Here is a 21,940-nt window from a genome sequence, read left to right on the forward strand (position 1 = left end):
ACGTGGCAGAATTACCTGGCACCAACCACAGGCTGTGTCCTCCGAGGAAGGCAGGTGTGGAGCAGTGGGGGGATGGGCGCAGGGGCCAGGGAGTCCCAGCTGGGAATGGGGAGTCAGAGTGTGTGACCTTGGACAACTTGTTTCATCTGTATTTCAGCTGCCTGCTGTGTAAAATTTCCCAAACGTGCCTGAGATAAGAATCCCCTCGTGACCTTGTTAAAAACCAGATTCCTGGGGCCACTGCCGATGGACCGGCATCAGAGTAACTGGAGGAGGAACCCAGGAATCTGTATATGTGCAAGCACACCAGGCGCCTCTTACATCAGACAAGTGTGGAAAATAAATTAGTGAGAATTAAGCAAGAGGATCTCGAATTTATGAACAACTGAAGCTACAAGCCTGGGAGAGCTCATTCCCTTCCTGCTATGAGTCTCCGTTTTCTTTCTCATCTGTATGTGGGGATCTTTAGAGTTACTGTGAATAACAGGTAACCAAATGCTCGGAGAACTGCAAGGTGCTAGACCAAATTTAACCATTATTTTATAGCGCTAGGTACAAAAAAAAATCAGGAATAACCCATTTCCTGGCAATTACAGCAAACACAAAAACGCAGAAAAAATGGAGTTTTAATTTCCAAAGGATGTATTCTCTCCTTTCGCTCTCGAGAACTTCCCAGAACAGCAGAATTTCTTCCACTGCTGCTGTTTAATCTGGAGACTCACTGGGGGAAACGTGTGTTCTTTCTAGTCCTGCCCCTGCCCTGCACCCCCTGCTTCCTTATCACCCCCGTTCCCTTCTGGAGCCACAGCCTGCACGCAAATGCACTCAAGAGCCTCCTAATGCCGTGAAACGAGCCCTCCATCCACCACATCACACCTCTGTTTCCACAGGATTTCAATCAAGGTGCTCCTATTTCACTTCTGAAAGGATGCAGACTATCATCTTACAAACAAACTTCTTGAAAAGTGGCAGAGAAAATAAAAATCTGCCTTGAAATCAGAAGCACATCAAGAGGCTGGTTAAAAAGAAGGAAAGAACCCTTGTGGGAAAAAACACTGCCCCCCCATCTCACACTTGGACCTCTATCTGCGGACAGACTTGAAATGAAACCATTATGGAAAACCGTCACCCCGAGACGTTTAGATTGCCTTCGTCAGGCAGAGACACTCGGTTCCTCCTGAGGCCCAGTGGAGGTCACTGCAAATCTGCAGGTGATGAGCTGGCTGCAGGCACTGATCTGGGGCTATCTGCTAACCTCGCTTCGGTCTGTCACCTTCATTAGGCCACAGCCATTGATCGGGTGGTCCCCACCACTCTTCCCCTCGATCCCGGTTTGGGGGATCTTTCAACCCTGCCAGGAGCTCGTGAACAGCACACTGTAAAATACTTAGATGGAGTGGAACTGTACTTAGAGTCACAGCAGAGCGACTGGAGGATGATTTCATTTTGCAAGTGATCTGACAACGTGCCAGGGGGAAATCTTACAGATCCGAGAGGCTGCTTTCGGATTTTCTGGCAACGGAGATGGCCTTAAGTTGCAAACTGAGGGTAACTTTTCCAAATGGAGACTAACTTTCGCTGTCAGTAAGATAAATGCATTTAATGGGGGAAAGTGTATCTAGCTGTAGGGTTTAAAGAAGCTAATAACATTCCACCCACTCTTCTAAGAACAAAACTTTCTTTTTTTCTTTTTAAATCACATACTCAAATAGATTACCGTAAAGAAAACAAAAATTCATCATTTGAAAAAACTCTAAAGAACAATTTAAGTAAAGGTGAGCTTACTTACGAAACACAGGGACGAATGCCAATGTGGACATCCTGCCTGCCCTTGGCTTACGGAAGGATGATCACCTATATGTGAGCCCCAAATCGTCTGCTCACAGAAACAGTGTTTCTGTACCCAAGGCAGTTCACCAGAGCCCACTTCACCCAGAAAACACTTGAATCCCAGCACGTGTTAGCAAATGCTTCTCTGAGAAAGGAAGCACGTTCAGTTCAGAGTGCTGGGAGAACGTCCTGCTCCCCCAACTGCAGGGTTCCACCTCCCTCAGGGCGGCTCTACTCCCGGGGCAGGGGCTCCAGCACTTCAGTTTACTCGGGGTGGGTGGTAAGGGAAGAGCTGAGGTTTGGGGCCGTGCAGGGTTGGAACTTCCGGAAGCGGAGGGGAAAAGCAGCTGTCTGCAGCTTATCTGCTCTGCCTGCTGTGGCAGCACCTGCGGTGTCACTGAGGGGGTTTGGGGAGGTGTGAAGCAGAGACAGGAGGGGCTGGGCTGGGGGGTCCCAGGGGAGGGAAATGCCCCCCAGCAGCAGGCAGGGGAGTGAGCCAAGTTTCCACTGTGGCCCCCGGGAAACAAAGGAACAGATGGCAGGACTGGGGGCTGCCAGCGCTGGGGCTGGAGGGAGGCACTGTGATCCCAGAGCACCTCTACCACGCGCTGGATCTGTAGCCTGTCCTGTCCCTTCTCCTTCAGAAATCAAACAAACTCACACAGTCTCTCAGCACACGGGCTCTGGCCCTGACGTTGGGCCTCGCCGGGAAGAGCACACTGTGAACGTGGTCAGAGAAGGCTGACTTCCACGAGAGTGGCAAACTGCACTGATCTTGAAGCTACCCTGCCAGCCACAGCTCAGGCCAGGGATGGGCCAGGCAGCTCCGGGAGGTCCAGGAAGTACTCTCCTTTGTTAGCTGGGGATTTGTCCTTTCGGTTCTCAGAGGGCTTCAATGCAAATGAATGATGTTCTTGTTCATGCCCAGATCCAGGACTAGTCTCAAAAAAACAAACGTCAGGATCTTAAAGTCACTGAATCGAGGACTGACACGTACCACGGCACACCCAATGGGGCAGGGCACCACGGAAGCCGTGCTTTACAACACATGCCCTTCCTTCTTACTTATTTTTTAGAAGAAAACTGCAGAATGCTGGGCTGGGGTAGGAATGTGCTATGATACACGTGCTGTAACGGCGTGGGCGCTGTGCGGGAAGTAGGGGTACAGGAAGAAGCTGTCAACAGAGCAGCTCACAGTAGGGCTGACAGTGACTTAGCAGGACGAACTCTCACAACTAAAGGCATCAGCCATGAAACAAGGAACGTGTAACCACTAACCAGAGTGGGTTTCCCAACTAACCTTCCTGAAGGATCTACAATGGAGGGGAGCTTGCACACACACACAGAAGATTGAGTCAAACCAAGGTAAATGTGGAGGCAAAACCACCAGCAAAAGCATCTACAGAAATGGAAAACAAGGCCACCAAAAAGCTTTAAAAAAATTTTTTTTAAGCCTTGTGGCTAAGCAATTCTGGGACTAACTCCTCCCAGGGTTTGCTACAGTAATACTGTATCATCTGGTGACCCCTTACTTCCACGTTGTTCTATCATGTCTCCCAGTTAAGGGACAGACAGATGACCCCCACTGCCACAAGAAAGGGTTAAAAAAATTTTTTTCACTATGCTAAACTTATTTTTGAAAGACTGCTTTGGCAAATTTCAAACATCAGGAAACACATTTCTTTAGAATCTCAGGTTTCCCCAACAATCTAAGGGAAATGGTGTGCGGTTCTATAATTCAAAGGTACCAGGACCTTCCCAGCTTCCAGTCGTCTGGGTTTCTGTACAGCTGGATCACAACACTTGGGAGGCAGGACTCACACCAAATGTAAACAGCCGTTCAGTCAACCAATCTTTACAAAAGCAAAATCAGATATAAGTGGCTATTTAAAACGATAAAGACTAAAGGCCAAACTGCTTTCATGTTCTCTGTCAAGGAAATGGTACCTAGAGAAGCCCCGGCATTTGCTTCCTTCTCTATTTTACTGGAATGGGATTCCCAGAGAGCGACATGAACTCATAACTGTAAGTGTCGCAAGGGTTAAAATATTAAAAACAACACATGTTCTAAATAATAGTATCAGAAGTAAATGTTCATTGACTGTTTGTTACAGTCTGGGGACTGTGGATGCTCCCTTCATCCTCACACAGGCCCTAAGTCCATTTTCCAGATGGGGAGACTGAGCCCAAGGTCACGGAGATGCCAGGCCCCGGTCAGGCTGCAGCCGGCTCCCTCACCACCCCCTGCTGCAGCTGCTGCGCTGTGTGTTCAGAGGATGGTTACTGCAGGTGTCCCAGCTCCTTCTACAACCCACGTCACGTCCTTAACGCCTGGGCCCCGGACAGCGGCGCGACTGGGAGTCTTCCCGACACTCCCCGAGCAGCAGCAGGCCCGGCCCTGTCATCAGAACCCGTGAAATACCCTGCTGAGAAAGCGGCAGTCACCCTGGCTGCTTCCTTGAGATACTGAATTTCTTGCTCATTACAGTGTTTTAATCGACGGACTGACATTCCTTTTTAAAGGGATTCCATGCTTCATTTTCTCTGCTCTGTCTACGGAGGCAAGAGGGGCGAGTGAGAACAGCTTCTCGTCAGAGCCCCGCCCGGTTCAGACACTCCTCTCCCCTGGTGCCCACCCTCCTTGCCCTCCCCCGCTTCCCGGCCGCAGAGCTGACAGCCAACAGCTGCACTAATCTCTCCCAGTTGCTGGGAGCAACAGTGACGGCCTGTGAGAGGGCCCTGGCCAGGGGCAGCCTGCCCTCCCCACGCCCAGGAATCCGCCGGGCTGCACACTGCGTCCTGACGCCCTGCTAGGTCTGTTCGACCGAAGCAACGCAGCGGGAAGCCGGGCAGGTCCAGGGACTGCTCAACGGGCGGCTGGGGTGAGCCCAGAAGGCGGCGGCAGTCCCCACTCCACACGGCTGAGAGGCCCCTGGGCAGGGTGGGGAGGGGCCGCCCGGACAGAGGCCTCCAGCTTCCGGCCAGTCAGGGGGCGGATCTTCTCCTCCCTCAGCCCCCAGCAACGTTTTAAATCTGCCCTCCACCTGGCTGAGCCTCAGACCCCCGGGGCTCTTATAGGAGATGCTGAAGAGTACTCTGTTATACCCTCTCCCTATTTTTAGGATGACATTTAACAAGTGTGGGACCAGCGCCATGCCAGTCAGTCTTAGGGTCTCCCTGCAGGTGACGGGAGTGTGTAGAGGGGGGATGGGGTGCAGGGCAGGCGGTCGAACGTTCCTTGGAACACTTGAGAATCCAGAAGAAGAAGGTCCTGGCGACTCTCCCCACCTCTGGCAGCCCGCCCTCCATGCCTGTGGGCACCTGCCCTCCCCTCCGTGCCGCCGCGTGCCCGCAGAGCCCACTCGGGTCCCCACCTTACAACTCCCCATGTAGATTTAAGGGCATCACCATAACGTTTTCCTCACAGACGACCAGGATCGGTAACTGGACTGGACTGAGGACGGCCTGCCCCGGGCAAGCGCCCCAGCATCCAGTGTAAAATGCCGTGGGAAGCTTTCCGCCAACCTATCCGGCTCCCTGGCTCCCTGGCTCCCTCTGCTTGGAAAACAGGCTGCTGGCCTGTCTGGCCCTGAACTGACCCACTTCACTCTGCTATAATCGCTCTTACTCTTTGCTGACAGCCCTCGAGGGGCCCTGTCTCCACTGTCACCGCTTTTTTCTTAAGTCTGGTCAAGGGCCTGGCACACCACAAGCACTCATTCATTTGCCGGATACATTTTAGCTGAACTAATTTAAAAATTATTTATTACCCGATCTCCTTTAATCAAGAAGCCACGTAAGATGATACAATAACTTTTGCCAAATTTCGCCCCCAGCTGCAGCCACAGTGCCACCGTGACTACCCAGAGGTCCCCCCCGCCCCCGGCCCAGCCCAGCCCCCATTAGCCAGAGACTAGTCATTCAGACACAAAATGGGGAGGGGGGCGGGGTCTGAGACAAAGCCCTCCCAGCTACAGGTGGGCTTGTCCTAGGCTCGCACCTATCCATGGGCTGCCGGGGGCTTGGAATGTGCCTCTTCCAATTGAAATGGGCTGCGATCACGCCCCACACACCAGATGGCAAAGACTGTATGAGAATGAGAATGTAAATCACGTCACTGACGATTTCTGTACTGACATTATATTTCGGATATATTACTATACCAGCAAAGCATGATCAATTTCAGCAAAGCATGACCAATTTGGCTATTTCTTCTTCCTGTTGTAGAAATGTGGCTACTAGAAAACTTAAGGCGGCCCTTGTGGCTCTCCTCCTGTTCGCACTGGTGGGTGCTGACCTGGACTTCCCTCCCAGCTAACTTTACTCAGGGCAGCGGACAGCCTGTGACTCTGTTCTATTCTTATAACCAGGCACGATATTCAACACCCAGACACCCTCACACAGGGATGTCCTCTCTGCATCCACCTGCTCACTGAACACTCTGTCACCTCCAGTCCCAAGTGGCAGCTCCCACCAAGCCTCTGCTTCTCCTGTCTGGGGGGCTGTACAGAAGGGCCAGGGCAAAAACAAACCCGACACTCGGAGCCAGAACCACTACAGTGGTTTGTGTCTTCCTTTTGCTCTACGCTTACACTTCGTTAACTTGAAACACAAGGCACTGCAGGAGAATGGCCTCGGCGTTTACATGAGTTTGGATTTCCAATGCTTTTTATTAAGGAACAACGGGCACCTTGCCAGCTTTGGGGGTGGGCGGTAAGGACAGGAGAGGGAGAGAAAGAAGCCAACAGCTGTTTCGAGTTATAAACTTTCTGTCTAATCTGGTAGCATCCCACTGTGGTTCTGCTGCCTCTGGGGTTTGCAAATGGAGCTGGTGCCTATTTTAGCTCTGGGTTAACGAGCAGCCTCTCCCACCAGCTACTGTCACGGTTCGCTGCCTGGCTGGGCCCTGCCGGCTCATGCCCGTCCCCATGGCATCCTCTGATGGCAGGCCATTCCGTGGAGGGCAGAGCAGAGGGGAGAGAAGGGAAATTAACTATGTTCTGTAATTAACTCCTTTGGTTCCCAGGCACAAGACCCACCCACACAGCAACAGCCGCCAGACAGGGGATGGCATGCTTGCCCCCACCATGGATGCAAGGCAACCTCTTCTCACGCCACTGCCGGGAGGGGCCGAGCCCCCCACCAGGCTCAGAACTCCTCCAGTCCGCCCTCCCCAAACAAAGGATGCTATCACCCAGTGGGCAGGGAGGACCTGAGGCTTAACTTCACAGCCTTGGCGTCACGGCAAGTGAATCACGCACCAAGTCATGTGAAACAGCGAACCAGTGTCCACGGCGCTTCCCGTCTCCATGTGCTCCAAGCAGCCAGCGAAGCCTGTCCCCAGATTAGGTGCCGGTCCAGAAGGCCCCACTCCAGGCGCACCCACGCCCCGGTGCCGGCCAGCACTAAAGGAGGGGACACCCGATCTGCCTCTATCATCGCTATACACTGTGCCGTGCAGGCTCCAGCTGCCCAGAAATCTCTCTCGAGAGACATTTTCCCTGTCGGACAGAATCATCTAGAAGAGGGTAAATGGGTAGTTCCTAAGATGGTATCTGATCACAGAACACAACACAAAGTGAAAGAAAACCTCGGGAGGAACCCAGAGAGGAGCAGTGTATGGACTGAGGCACCCTGCAGCACCGGGTCAGAAGCGCTGACGGGGGGCGGAGGGTCGGGGGTCGCAGCTGCTATTCCTGCCTCTGCCCACGACTCACCACGTGAGGTCTGTCTGGTAACTTCACCTCCGCTTGCTCAGGTCCTGCATCTAGAGAACTATTCCAATAGTCACCACCCGCCACCAGCCCGCGTCCTGGGATGCTGTGGACGTTAAGGAAACCATGAAGTCAAGTTCCTGAATCTCTCAGAACGACGGGGCCTACAGAAGGAAGAGCCAAGTGCTCTTTCTTGGTAGACAGAAGAACAAGTGTTAAGAGGCAGGTTTCAGAGTCACGGAATTTCAGGCCTGAAAGGGAACACAAGGACGATCTGGTCCAGCTCTCCTTCAAGGCTCAGATGCAGCTGGCCCAGGCCCCATGCGGGCAGAGGCGGGACAGGGACCCAGGGGCCTGGCCACCAGTCCGTGCCTGCCCGTCACATCCAGCAGTCTCCCAAGACGGGGCAGTCACCTGAAGACGTGTTCTAGCACTTCCATTGCTCAGAGTTTAATCTCTCCATAAACTCTTTTTTTCTCTCTAATGGAAAAATGTCACGCTAATGTGATTAAGGATAATGATTATTTGACACGACTTTCTTACTGGACAATTAGGCTTTTTCCCCCAACACAAACATGTTTAGCTGCCTCAGACCTTTTCACTCCTAAGTCACAACCAAACATGTGCCCCCAGGAAGGAAATGTGGTCCATGTATTGGTGAGTCAGACAAACAGATGTCCAGATTTCTGCACTCGCAAGCTGTCTTCTGAAACCCAAAGCTGCGACCACGTACGCACTGGCCTCCGCTCTGGGGACCTTCAGCTGCGCCTCTCAGGACGTGCCACTTTCAAGTCTCACGATACCAGAGGCTCCCCTACAGCGCCTTAAAGGTGATACAGTAGCAGTTTCAGAGAGGAAGAGGGTACCTGCTCAGCAGGAACAAAGGGCCTTCTGCCTGATAAAAACGTAGGCAAGAAGGTTGGGGAGGCAAGCCGAGCTCCCCCGACCCCAGCCCCAAATTCTACCGGAGGTCCGCCTGGGACCACTGAAAATCAGAAGAACTATGTGGAGCCTGGACCAGCGGAACCATCACCTTTGCTGCTACTGCGACGGGCTTCATTCAGGTCCCGTGTCCTGCACGACAGAACTCTGTCTTGCCCCCAAATGCTCTCCTAGGTTTCTGTGCTACCAGCCCATTCCAGACACCCACGAGCACCTGATCTGCCCTCCCCGTCCTTATCACACACACGGGCGCAGCTAACGACCATTTGGGCTGCAACACCTTGTGTGAAGAAAATGTGCCTGCTGCCCAAAGCCCGGTGCTAGGAGGCTACCCGTGGGCGGGGGCTCATGGGGATCGCCCGGGGGCCCCGCCAGGAGTGCAGGAGGCGCCGTGACCCCGGTGAATCCTCCCGGGGCTGCAGCCACCTGCCCTGACCCCTCTCAGCCCCACTTCCACCCCCGCAAGCACCCTGATCGGCCTCACTAATGGCCTCACAGCCCAGGCTGGAGTAACAGGAGGTAGGTTGCATCACACATCACAAGGAGGAGTCCCCAGAGCACAGGCCCGCCCCAGCCTCTCTCCTACCTTAGCGGGTTATCTGAGTGGGTCTCCATGTGGGTCTCCAGCCCGTACTTGCACACGAACTCCTTGAAACACAGTGGGCAGTGAAACACTTCATCAGCTTTCTTCTCCATGTCACCCGACTGCCTGTCCTCTACCATCTTAGGGGAAAGTAAAAACATTAGGTCACAAGGGAGGGCTCCCACGTGGTTTGTTTCAGAGAAGCCGACACTAAATCCAGAATCTGAAAGGAAAAGGACGCCTCCCTCCTAGGCATTAAGGATGTTACTGACCAATGCTTCATGTAACAAAACCTCACCCAACAGCAGCACCCACCCACCCACCCTCAACCCACTCATCCATTCAGCAGATATTCACGGAGCACCTAGGACCTGCCAGGCACTGGGAATACACGAGTGAGGACAAAAGAGTCCCTAATACTCAGGAACCTTCCATGCTAGCTGGAGAAACAAAAGCCTGGGAACAATGAAACAAGCCCCTCAAATCATCAGTGGGCTCAGCGGGGGGCTCTTCCTTCCACAAAGGAAGAGCAACCAGGCACTCTTTTCTCCAGAGACCTTATGAAACAGTGCAGGGAAACAGAGGTTAGAAGCTTGGGACGGGTGTCCGCCAAGCCCCCAGACTGCGAAAATAAAGGCTGGAGGGATTTCTGCCAAGAGTCCCTGGGGCAGGCACATCTGTGCTGGGGGCAGAGAGGACCTTTTTAGCAGGCGCTGGGTCTTCCTTCTCTGACTCTGTATCGTGACTCAGTTTCCTTTTGGAGGACAGCCGCCTGCGCTTCAGTGGGGACGGAGGGGCTGCAGCCGTAGCGCTGCTGGGGTCCTTCTCATGAATCTTCATATGTCTGGAAAGAACACACACACAGACAATGTGATTTAGCAAAAACTGAGTTGGTTTATTTAAAATGTTTTATATTTTCTATTTGGGCACTGGTAGTTAAATTTTCCTTAGTTAAGAGATACGGGGTATAATTTATACAGTGACTTCTTTTTAAAAACCTTATAATCTCCTTGAACCCCTCGTGAAGCTCTCACAACGAAGTGCTATCCAAAAACGTGGCTCAGTGCCTTGCTGTCTGTTGGAAGATATTCATGAACTTCACTGGCACTAATGAGATAAAAACAAACTATTTGATGATCTGTTCTACTTATTCAGGCAAGCTGTACTATTTTAGGGCACATAATTCTATAGACAAAAGAAGTCCCAGGTACCACTAGTTCACAAACCAAGAAACCACTCTGTGGTCCCAGAACCCACCCCCTGTCTACCAGTAGAATGTGTTCTCTCTCTTCTGCCTCTGGAAGCACGTTGGGGGTCAAATTTGAGAAGTGCTGGCCGAGCACATGTCTGAAGTGCCTGAGACCTGAAAGCCTGCCCATGCTCTCCAAGGTCTTACATGGATTTGCAGATCATGAGAGTAGCTGGGACAATGGGATAAGTTACGTGTTGCAACCCTGACATCTATAGGACTAGGAATACACATACAAGAAAGTATTATATTAGTATGCATATGTCTGTTCCAAAAAGAGAGTTTTATGGGTGACCTGACTTAAGTGACCTTACATTATCAAGTTCTAAAACAAACATTCTAGGAACCAGGTCCCAAGAGCTATAGGGAAAGAAAGAATGGCATTACAAAAAGAAAGTCTCAGTTTCCTTGCTTTGTGACATTAAAGGTTTACTTTTCCTAATGACAATCATCATCGGCATCATCATCTCTGACCGGGGTTAAACTGTGCCAGATGTGGGAATGTAGCCACAGCTTTTTATAAATAACCCTCTGATGGGATTATCTTACTGGAGATGTTCTCAGGAATGGGAAAAGACAGCAAGTTTTTATAAACGATCCTGTCAGACTTCTACAAAGAACTTCTGCTCAGCTCAAGCTCACATTTTGCTGCACCTTCTGTACAGGAGACAGGCTGGGGATAAAAGGGCTGAGAAGCTCATGAACCACCAGCAGCAACAATTCAGGCTCTCAGGCCAATGATTCAACGAGACGGCTAGGCAACACCTTTCCCACACACAACCTCTGCCCCCAGACACCCGTGAGTCCTCCTTCTATGCGTGTGTGGAGGTTAAGAGCTAGGATCTCCCTGGTTCTGGCCCTACAGACGTACTCTAGAAGGTGGAGGGGTCCCCACGCCAGCCCCTGACCACACCAGCCTCTGCCCGAGGAGCACCAGCCCAGCATCCACCAGTAGGCGAGATGTGGCCTAACCTCTGAGGAATGGCATTCAGGGAAGGAGGCTCAGGCCAGCCCTCTGTTCTCTTAGGGGGAATCAGTGTGGTGAGTCAGAAAGATCTAGTGGGAGAAAATGGAAAAGAATCACAGACAACCATCACGCGCCACAGCCACATAATTCCTTGCTTAGATTATTAGGGGAGGATGCTTTATTATTAGTTCTTGGTCACCTAAAGCCTTGAGAAAGTTAATGGAGACAAACAGCCTTGTTCTATGTACCCCCTCTACTTCAACGCGATTGGGAGCTCAGGAGACCATCACTTAATATCAGTGTTTGGAGAAAAAAAGAAAGGCTGGCAAGTTTCTTTCGACATTTATTGTATGGCACATTCCAATTTTAGAAATGTAAAAAAAGTTTTTAGGCATCTAAGAATTGAGGAAGTATGATAATACTATGGGATGTAAATTAGTACCAAACCCATCCTTTCAAGAAATCACTCAAAATGAATTTTAAAAACGAATATCCTTTTCTACAGCCAACAGGCTACTTGTGCAGATAAACACGAGGCTACGATAACCCACGAGGATACTGGAAATCAGAGACTGACAACTGTAAGCAGCCCACTAGCGCATTTCAAGCTATCAGCACACCTTTCCTGTCAATATGACGCTAACAGTCACAAGACTGATGCTTTATTATCTAGCTCCTGGGATTTATGACAGAAGCTGTTTTCACAGAGCAGAGAAGAGGGGGGACTGAGCGAGCACGCAGTGAGGATCTGCTGGGAACTTCACCCAGATGATGACTTCCATTTTGCAGATGAGGCCGTTGAGGTGTGGAGAGGCTGACATGCCAGGGCCTCACAGCTAGGATGGACCCAGGTGTGCCAACTCCAAGGTCTGTGCTTTTCCCCCAAACTGCCTTTAAAGGCCGAGCCTTTGCATCTCTGTTCTAGATCACAGATCACGGGCTGGACACTCAAGGCTATTCCCTGAACCCTGGACACTTCTTCTCTGAGTGACTGTGGCCCACAGTCTTGCAGTTGGTACCAAACTCTAATCTACGTTCAACAGGAGAATGAAGGGCCCACAGGTCAGGCCTGGACGCTCCCACCTCCAGTCCCGTGTCACCGCTAACAGCAGGGGGATGAGACCAGGTCAAGGCCGTCTCTGGGGCTTGGTGGCAAGCATGAGGCTTCTGAACATACCAGGCACTCCGGCTCCCCCACTGAGCCCAGCTGGAGCCTCAGTTCAAAGCTCAAGCAATGCTCCATTCTAGGGTTATATCGTGCTTGTTGGCCAAGACACAGGGGGTTCCCAGTCTGTCCTTCCACCTATGGGATGGCCAACTTCTGGAGGCTCGTTTAAGAACTTGATTCAGTCAATAATTGAGCTGCCAGGCGCTGGGATCTCCGGGCATTTCTGAATTTGGATGTGATCTGCAGTTAAAGACACTCCCTACCCTGACCCCTTCTCGTCTTCCCTCCAGTAGCAGGAGCGGCCACAGGAGTGTCAGTTTCCTCCCCCGATGCTCACAGGAAGTGTGGCGAGTCACCGTGATGAGCCACTAATGGCCTCCTCCCTGCAGTGTGGCCAGAAACAGAGAGGAGGGTGGGCAGGGAGGAGACAATCCAATTTCTCTTCTTTAGAAGACCTGGGTCTGTTTTTCTTTCAGGTTTTATTTCAAGGGCTAATTCACCTAATTTCCACGTACCCTAAGAATCAACAAATTACAAAGAGCCTCAGGACTGGAAGGGAGGTGAGATGCTATCCCACCACCCACGCAGCACAGAACGTCCCTTAGCAGCGTGCACTGGAGACAACATCATTCAGTTCGGATTGAATGCTTCCAGCAACGAGGACATCTCCATTTTCAACAAGGCCAGCTGTTAAAACCATCTTCCCCATGTCGAGTCAAAACTTCCATCCTTCCTTTAAACGTCTGTCTGTCCTCAGGGGCAACACAGAGTCAGTCCACCTTCTCTTCTGCAGGGCAGCCCTGCAGATAGTTCAAGGTGAGGTCTGCGTCTCTCCGAAGTTTCTCTTCCCAAAACTGAACAACTCTGGCTCCTTCAGCCAGCGCCCTCCAGCTCTGCGCTCCAGTCTGCTGGTCGCTACTCATCTTGGAATACTCTCCAGTTTGCGAATATCCTTCATGAAATGTTGGATCAGAAGTGAACACCAATTTGGATGTGGTCTGAGTGCAGGGCACACAGAGGGCTGGGATGACCACGTCCTGAGGTTGTGTAAACGGAGCTGGGGTTCCCAGGTGTGTGGGTTTTGTTTTGTTTTACTTTTTGGACGCACTGCACAGCATGCGGGACCTCAGTTCCCTGACCAGGGATCGAACCCCCTGCAGTGGAAGCTCAGAGTCTTAACCACTGGACCCCAGGCAAGTCCCCCACCCTGTGTGTTTAACAGCAGCGTTACACCCTCAGCTCGTGCTCAGACCCCCGCGATTCCTTTGTTCAAACTGCTGTCAAGCCCTGCGCCCTCCATCCTGCACCTGAACACTGAACAGCTGTTCACTTTCCAGGCGGGCAAGGACGAGAAACACGCAGCAGTGCTGTGGTACACAAAGCTGGCTCTCAACACTGTGGATGGTACTAAACACTGGTAACAACCTTTCTGCAAAGTAGCTGAGTGACAGGGATCTGAATTTTAAATACACATGCCCTTTACTCCAGTGATTCCACTTCTAGAAATCTGTCTCGAAAACTAATAATTGGACAAAAGTGCAAAGATCTACGCACAGGGATGGATGTGCCATTATACCCACAGATGGATATACCGCAAAAACCACCACCACAGGATTCTTGACTGGCTGGTCGTAACATTTAACACTGGCCACCCTGCTTTCCCTCTTGCCCTCCTGTTGTTCGTTCTCTACAAGGCAGCCAGAGTGAACTCCTAAAACATGGATCAAATCAGACACTCCTCCACGTAAATGCCTCTGATGGTCCCCTCTTAGATCTGCCTACTTCTTGGGCCTCCTTTGTCGGCACCCTACCCCGATCCAAGGTGCTTTCAGACGTAGTGCTCTCTCCAGGTCCCTCAAAGGCATCCAACCAGTCTGACCCTAGGGCTGGTGCACTTGCTGCGCGCCCTCTACCCAGGCTGCTCCGCCCCCGGCCTTCCAGGGCTGGTGCCTGCCGTCACAGCAAGCGCCCCAGCCCACTCAACATAGATGCTCTCCAGCCTTCGACCCAGTTTTACTTTCTTCACGGCACATACCAGTAACTGGAAATACCGGGTATTTACTCGTGTGACTGTCTCCTCGGCTCAGACTGAAAAAAAGTTTCATTATAATCTTGTCTCTCCTGTTCTCTGCACTCGCCCCTGGGGATGCACAGTGAGTGGTTAATAAATAGCGGCCAAATGGCTGGATGGATGAGTAGGCGGATGAATCAATCACCGCTGAATGGACGGATGGATGGAGGGAATGGATGGACGGATGACGTGTACGCAGAAAGCCTGCTACACTTGCAGCATCACTACCACATACGTCTTCAGGTTCCAAGATAACTTCTCACTCACCGTACTAGGATTTAATGTGCACTAACTTGATATGAGATGGTATAGAAAACAGTGTCACAGTGAAGGGACCTCGATGAAGAACACTCCAAAGATCAACACTGAGGACATGGGGTAGTTTTTTCTCTTATTGGAATTCATCTGTATTTATGCATTCAAAACTACACCTACATCCACAGTAGAGAGAAGTTGATGTAAAATCAAAGTAAACATCTGTTTTCTGCATATAATCCTAGAAATTTCCTTTGGAGGCATGCCACATCGACTGTAGAAATCCTGCCACATTGCGGTCTAAGGAAGGCATTTTACCAGAACTCTTTCAGGAGTCAAGGGAAATTTTCTCCCATTCCTAACACTGCACTCCCGGCCCCCTCCTGGGAGGTGGGGGGACTCTTCCAGTAATGAATAATGACAAATATTGCAGATGTTTTTCAAACAAGGGGAAAAAAAATCTAAATCTGAGTACTTTTTGGGAGCCCACTTTGAATTCTGGGGTGGATGTATATTTTCAGCTCAAAGTTTCCCTCCTGTAAATGTTATTATTTAACTTCTAAAATGTGAAAAGATCCATTTTAGCTAGGGCGGGATGTCTGTAAGAATACTGAATGCATCGCAGCTAAAACAACCTGTACAAGAGCTGAATGCCAGTCTAGTAACTCAGAGCAGACAGACCAATTCCTAAAGCACATCCCTCCCTCCCCCCACAACTTCCTCACTTCCAGTTCCAAATACAAGAATTTTCTACTGACCGTTCTTAGGTGTGATTTGGAAATGGAGATAAACCCTTAACCATTCAAGCACTGGCTTGCTCTGAGAACGAAGCAGGAATTTAGTAGGTGAAAAAGCAAATTCAGGTGGGAAGATGGTGTAGTAGGTGGAGAGACCATGTGACGGCAATGAAGCCTTGGGGTGGTCTCAGAGCATCGAGACGTTTTAGATGATACCACCTAATAACCATCCAGTAACCACGGAGACCCCACTAGTTACTTAGGTATGTTAGCTTCAGATTCCGCACCTATAAAATGGGGATAATACTGCCAGTCTTCCAGAGCACTGGTTTGCAAACTGTGGTCCTCCAACCAGAAGCATTGGCATTTACCCAGGAGCTTGTTACAGATGTAAATTCAGGCCTGGCTGAAGACCTGCAGACTCAGAGACTCTGGGCCAGGGCTCGGTACCCTGGGTTTCACTCCACTGATACCCATGCCTGCTCAAGCGTGACAACCACTGGATCCCAGTTACCTTCTTTAACCGTTCGCACTGTTCACAGGTCAGTTAACTATCGGACTACGATGTTGACATTTTTTGGATATAAGCATTAAACCTCTCCCAGGTTCACTCTGCAGTTTACCTGCACAAGTTTACCAGGTATAAATACGTAACAAAAACGGGGAAATTTAACCTTCTTATCTTGGGGGTAAAATCCCTTGAAAAATTTTCAACAAGTTTAAAGGACCACCTAGTAGAAGGTGTCCCCATGGTAGGTCTCAAACCTTCTTCAAGCTTTCCCGTGTCTAATTTATGAGTGAAGGTCAAAGTTCAGGCAACATCTAGACACTTCCAGTGTCTGCTCCCTTCTCAGCCTGAATTTCCACATAGGTTTTTACTGATCTAGGGGCTGAATCGTCTGAGTGAATGGCATCATAAGGAAGGTCACTCTTTCAGTAAACAGGACACAAACCGTACACAAAACCAGCACCCAGCATGGCTCAGGGCCCTGCCAGACTGAAGTCAACAGGTTCGCACAGGTTTTCACAGCCTGATTATAGACACCTCTCCGTCCATACCCCGTGCTAGCTTTGCTTTTACAACAAAGCCTTGTGATAACCACAGAGGGAATGAACGAGATCAAGAGGCATCGCACCTCTACAACCTATTTTTTGGGCCAAAGCAAAGTAAGTCTCCAGAAAGATTTGTGTGCGTTTCCCTAACAGATGTTTAGGGGAGGAGTTTCAGGGTGCGGAGCCGAGAGTGACGCCTGTAAGTCAATCACGCCCTGTGCTAGCAAACGACGGGGTGGGGGGGGGGGGAGTGAAGACAGAGGTGGACAAGGGGCCGGCGGGGGAGCTCTTCCCCGTGTGGCCCCACCTGTGAGCCCAAAGGCACCTTCTGATGATTCGGGTGTTGCTCAGGTTCAGTCATGCTTATCCAGAAGGCAGATCACGCCAGCTGTGCCAGGGTGTGGAGGAAGGTCTGATGGTGGTGTAAGCAGCCTTGCAGACTGAAGAGACAGCACCCTCGGGAACGTCTAGAAGTCAGGCCTGCGAGAGGCGCAGACCTCAGGGAGGCGCCCCCCACCGTCCGCAGGCCGGCCGCGGGAATCCTCTGCCAGGAGCTCCTGGGGGCTTCCCTGGACAAAATGCCTGGAGGCTGCAGCCCACCCCCGGGCCTCTGCCATGTGGCTGGTGGAGGCCGCGACAAAGGAGGTTCCCTCCTCCTGCCCCTGCGTCCACTCAGGGGCAGAGCATGGCACGTCGGCCTTTCCCCACAGCTCCTCTCCCCCTGACTCTAGGGAGACGCACCCCCAAAGCAGAGCATCTCTCTCCTCGTGCCGACTGCGGCCTTGCGCTCTGCTGCTGCCACTGCGAGGGTGGTTTGAAACTGTGGGAGAAGTTAGGGAATCTTAACTCGAGGCAGGATGTATCTGGGGGTCAGGTCCACGTTTCTCGTTAACAAATAAATGCCTCTGCGCTCTCCCCCTCCAGAGCTCCCCAGCCCAGAGAGGCTCTGCAGCCCGACTCAGGGCTCCAGCTCCGGCTGGACCTGATTTCTGCTCCCGTGTCTCTGGGTTCCTTCTCCATCTTAGTCTCGTGGGAGACCCTGGTACAAACACTTCCTCACTGACGGACAGGGCTGGGGTCACGCCGCCTGAAGAGTATTTCCCCTCCCGTCCTCGCTCTCCCGGCCATCCTTCAGGCAGGAGTGAGGCCACCTTTGGCTGCTGCGTTCCTTCCCTACTTTCATGTTGACACTGGGAGCCACTGACTTCAGAGCAGAATCGAGGGACACGCTCTCTTGTTATCGACCGTCTACTTAGACAACAGAGGGCCTGTGCCGCTCACTCTCAAGCCCCGTCCTCCTCTCCTGACTTTCAAATCCAGCGCAGGGAGCTTGGCAGTCGGCCCACGTCAATAAATATCAACTTGTAAAAAAATCTTTATTCTAGACCTTGTTCCTAACAGCCATGCCTTTGAATCCGAATACCCTGAACCCTCTTGTACTTTTCCCCTTTGTCTGCCCTTGTTTTGCTAAAATAATCTTTCATTTGTTATAACACTCTCCATGCATTATTTGGCTCCTTTGTTTATAATACCCACAAAGACACCGAGTACCTATTTCCATGTAAAATTAAAGATTCTGAAAAAAAAAACTAAAGACCCCAGAGGCTGGATGAGCTGACTGCTCTCGCAGGCAAAGAGAACTCTCTCATTCACGCAGAGCTGAACCAGCCTGCCTGCCGGGCCCATCCTGTGTTAATCCAGAGAACGAGAATGACCGCTTTCCCCCTTGACAGCCCCTAGGTATCTCCGGGCGGCCGTCATGTTGTGCGGACTCTTCCCTTCCCTGGGCTAGACTCCTCCATTTCTTCAACCTTCCCATACAGCGCGGGGGCCGCCCCACACTCAGAGCTGGCCCTGTCCCAAGAGTGACTCGCATCTATGGTCTTGGGTGATGGGGGCCCTCCGCTGGGAGCCATCACCTCCGAGGGAAGCACCTGCCACCGCCCCCCAAGAAGGCCCTTCGGTGGCAAACAGCTAAAAGGCCAGTCAAGCGAATTCCCAAACCAACGCTTCACGGTAGAATGGAAATGCGCACGGCACCCGGACCCTTCTGCAGAGCCCAGCTATTCACATCCTTTCTGGGCAAGGAGGAAGAGAGGACTACCTGGTAATAAGGGGGTGCCACGGCACCGTGTGCTGCCCCCCAGCCTTTTCCAAAAGAGGAACAAGCAGTGCCTGCGCCGGGCCATTTGAGACGGCCTGCCACGCACCGCAGGGAGGAGGCAGGTGTGGGCGTGGGTGTAGGAGATCACCACCACTGCGGGGACACCATCCTCTACACCTCAGGGGCCAGCGAGAGACAGAGACAAAATGAACAGGGCTCCAAAGACAAACTTCACCTGCGAAACGAACTAGATCACAGGGCCCCTGTCTGTGACTGCAGTCCCTGCTATCTGAGTGGGATAAAGGCTGGCCAGGGGTGACACACAGGACCACATGATGTGCTGTGGGGGAAGGAGCCCGGGAAGGAGGGTCCAAGATGTGCTTGGGCCTTGGCTAAACTCCGTGCCACTGCAGACCTCAGTCTTCTCACCTGCAAAACCGGCACAGCCTCCCGAGGGCGCTGGGTTATATAAGCTCAGAGAGTGAGACTGGAGTGCAGTCACGGCATCCCAGTGAACCCATTATGCAACTGCATCTCCGGTTTAAGGAAACACAAACTCTCTCCCCACTGAAGGCCAACAAGCTTTCCGTCAACCCAGAGCCCTGAAGGAAGCAGAGGAGAAAGGCCACCAGCACACACACACGCCCCAAGGGAGAGAGTGGGTATCCAGTGTGGTAAATACACGTGCTAAGATTTTTGTGCTACTTGTTCACTTATTTTTGGGGGGGGGGCGTGGGTTGCAGAATTTGCTGCTAATCACCTTCCTTAACAAATCAGAAAAACGTTGACAGTTTCGATGTTTGCTAGCACCAGCTTGTTCAGCCCAAACAGGTTGGACAGGTTGAATATTTAAACAAAGGCGGAAAAATGCAAGGTATAAAGCAGGACGTGCTGCGTGGCCTGCAGCCAGCACCCTGCAGGTTTAAGTTTGTGATCTAACGCTGGCAGTCAGACTCGCCCTCTCCCGCCTTCCTCCTCACCTTGCTACTTGCACATCATAAAACTAAATGGGACCCACACTCATGATCTGCTCAAAGTTCTCGGGCCATCAGACGAGGGGAGTGTGCAGAGGAGAAGAGGGCAGAGGCCAGCTCCCCGGGCCGCGTCCCACCCCAGCAAACACACACCTTGCCTCCCATGACCTGGTTTCCAGCGCGCACAACTGCCAGGTTGCTCAAGTGTGGGCAAGCAAGGATGCTCCAGATTTTGATGCCATTTACCGGTTTTACCTGGTGCAACTGAGTTTTCGAAATAGTTTGACAAGGTGGGTCAAAAATACCGGATCACCCGCACCCAACATTTCTTTTGCGTTTGCTTAATCTCCAAAAACAAACTAATAGACAAACACCACCTCTGCCAAAACAGAAGAAAAGCTAAGTTGTAAACCTCAGCATCCAGGTGGCCAAATGGTAAGAAACGATTTAATTAGGAAGCAGATCGTCAATGTGAGAAATAGTGATACACGGAAAAACGCTTGGCTGGTGTTCACCACCTCCCTGCGCTCCGACGGTCCTATGAATAAACTCTCTCCAGCATAAGTGAACTTGAACTGGTCCTTCAGAGGAGAACGCAGAATCAAAAGTGAGACACAGCACAAGGTCATTTTTCAATTAGCGTTTCAAAAAAGATGATAAAATAAAATAAGCTGTGCTGGGGTGTCCCTGGTGGCGCAGTGGTTAAGAATCTGCCTGCCAATGCAGGGGACATGGGTTCGGGCCCTGGTCCAGGAAGATCCCACACGCTGCGGAGCAACTAAGCCCGTGAGCCACAACTACTGAGCCTGCGCTCTAGAGCCCGCGAGCCACAACTACTGAAGCCCGCACGCCTAGAGCCTGTGCTCCGCAACAAGAGAAGCCACCGTAATGAGAAGCCCGCGCACCGCAACGAAGAGTAGCCCCCGCTTGCCGCAACTAGAGAAAGCCTGCGCGCAGCAACAAAGACCCAACACAGCCAAAAATAAATAATTAAAAAAAAAAAAAGCTCTGCTGAAGAGGTTAAAGGGGTATTAGAATAGAGAAAACACAAAGTAGAAGGAAAAATATTTTGGAGGATGTCAGTCTAGCAAACACAAAACAGGCTGCACAAGACAGTGTCAACTGAAATGGGTAAATGGGTAAACTTCCAGCTTTGCTATTTTCTTACACTTTGTATCTCATGTGAAGAATAAAATTCTGTGACAAATCACTCTGACCTGTTCTTCTTCTCAGAGAAGAGTGGTAGCTTTCTACTACGTGCAGATTTCTAAAATGTAAAGTAAGAATTCTGAAAAGGACCACAGACTCTCACCTAATAGTGTAAGTGCAAATCCACACAAAAAATGTAAAAACACCACAGAACAAGAAATCCAAAAAAAAACAGAAGTGTTCAAATAATAATGAGGATGTGCACAATTCAGAAAAGGTGTATGGCACACAAAACCCTGCTCTCACACCGTCACGAACGTAGGACGCAGCCTGAAATCCTCATGGTCGAAGGGCACAGAGTCTATTTTCTTGGTTTTGTAAATACTCATGCTTACCGGCACGGAGGAGTGACTAGTGGGTTAAACTTTCCTCAGGGAGAAAAGAAAGGAAGGGAACTATAATTTGTCAAATATCTTACGTAAGCCAGAGGCTTGGGTATATATTATACAGCATTTAATCCTCATAACAACAACTTCTGTGAGCAAAATGTCACCCTCATTATAGATGAAGAAACGGAGGCCCTCTTCCCCCTTTCGTGAAGCGTCCTTTATCAGCCACAGCCGGAGAGGAAGGAAGAGCTCTCAGAGGACCCACAGAGAGGCCGCCTTTATTTAAACAACTATTAAGTTAAAATAAATGCATACAAATTTCAATTCCGGCCAATGAGATGTGAAGAAAGGCTAAAAACGTTTAAATATAGTCAAACAATAAACTCATTTGGTGAAAAATTAATAATGCTACTGGGGGAAAGCGGTAACTTAGACATTTTGCTCTGACAAATAGATTTACAAATGTTTACTCTCGAGGGGAAAATTCTCAGCCTTTTAATAATGTAGACTCTCAAGACAGTGAAAAGCACATTAAGTGGAATGATCAGGGAATGGGGTATTATACTTTAACGACTTTCTTTTTTCCGGTTAAAAAGAAAAAAAGTTTCATCCCTCGTAATAGAAAAGGCTTTCTAAACTGTACCCGAAATATGTCTATTTCAGTACGGAGTACTAAATATACCGAAACTGCCTTGATACCCAACTGCTATCATGAAACTACCATATAGTCACCGAACACCCACCAGATGTGAGGA

At 50.8% G+C, this 21,940-nt stretch overlaps 1 protein-coding gene across 5 annotated transcripts in view; it reads right to left on the minus strand.

The window, feature by feature from the left end:
- The window catches only part of RREB1 (ras responsive element binding protein 1), a 129,027-nt gene that overhangs the window by 23,395 nt on the left and 83,692 nt on the right, over positions 1 to 21,940 (minus strand). For all 5 annotated transcript variants that reach the window (XM_068557648.1, XM_068557647.1, XM_068557643.1 and 2 more), the window contains exons 7-8: positions 9,769 to 9,913; positions 9,073 to 9,209 (exon numbers count right to left, since the gene is read on the minus strand). In XM_068557648.1, the coding sequence (XP_068413749.1) occupies positions 9,073 to 9,209; positions 9,769 to 9,913 (282 nt within the window). The remainder of the gene's footprint in view (positions 1 to 9,072; positions 9,210 to 9,768; positions 9,914 to 21,940) is intronic.

Source organism: Eschrichtius robustus, chromosome 12, assembly GCF_028021215.1.
Source record: "Eschrichtius robustus isolate mEscRob2 chromosome 12, mEscRob2.pri, whole genome shotgun sequence".
NCBI classification, from domain to species: domain Eukaryota; kingdom Metazoa; phylum Chordata; class Mammalia; order Artiodactyla; family Eschrichtiidae; genus Eschrichtius; species Eschrichtius robustus.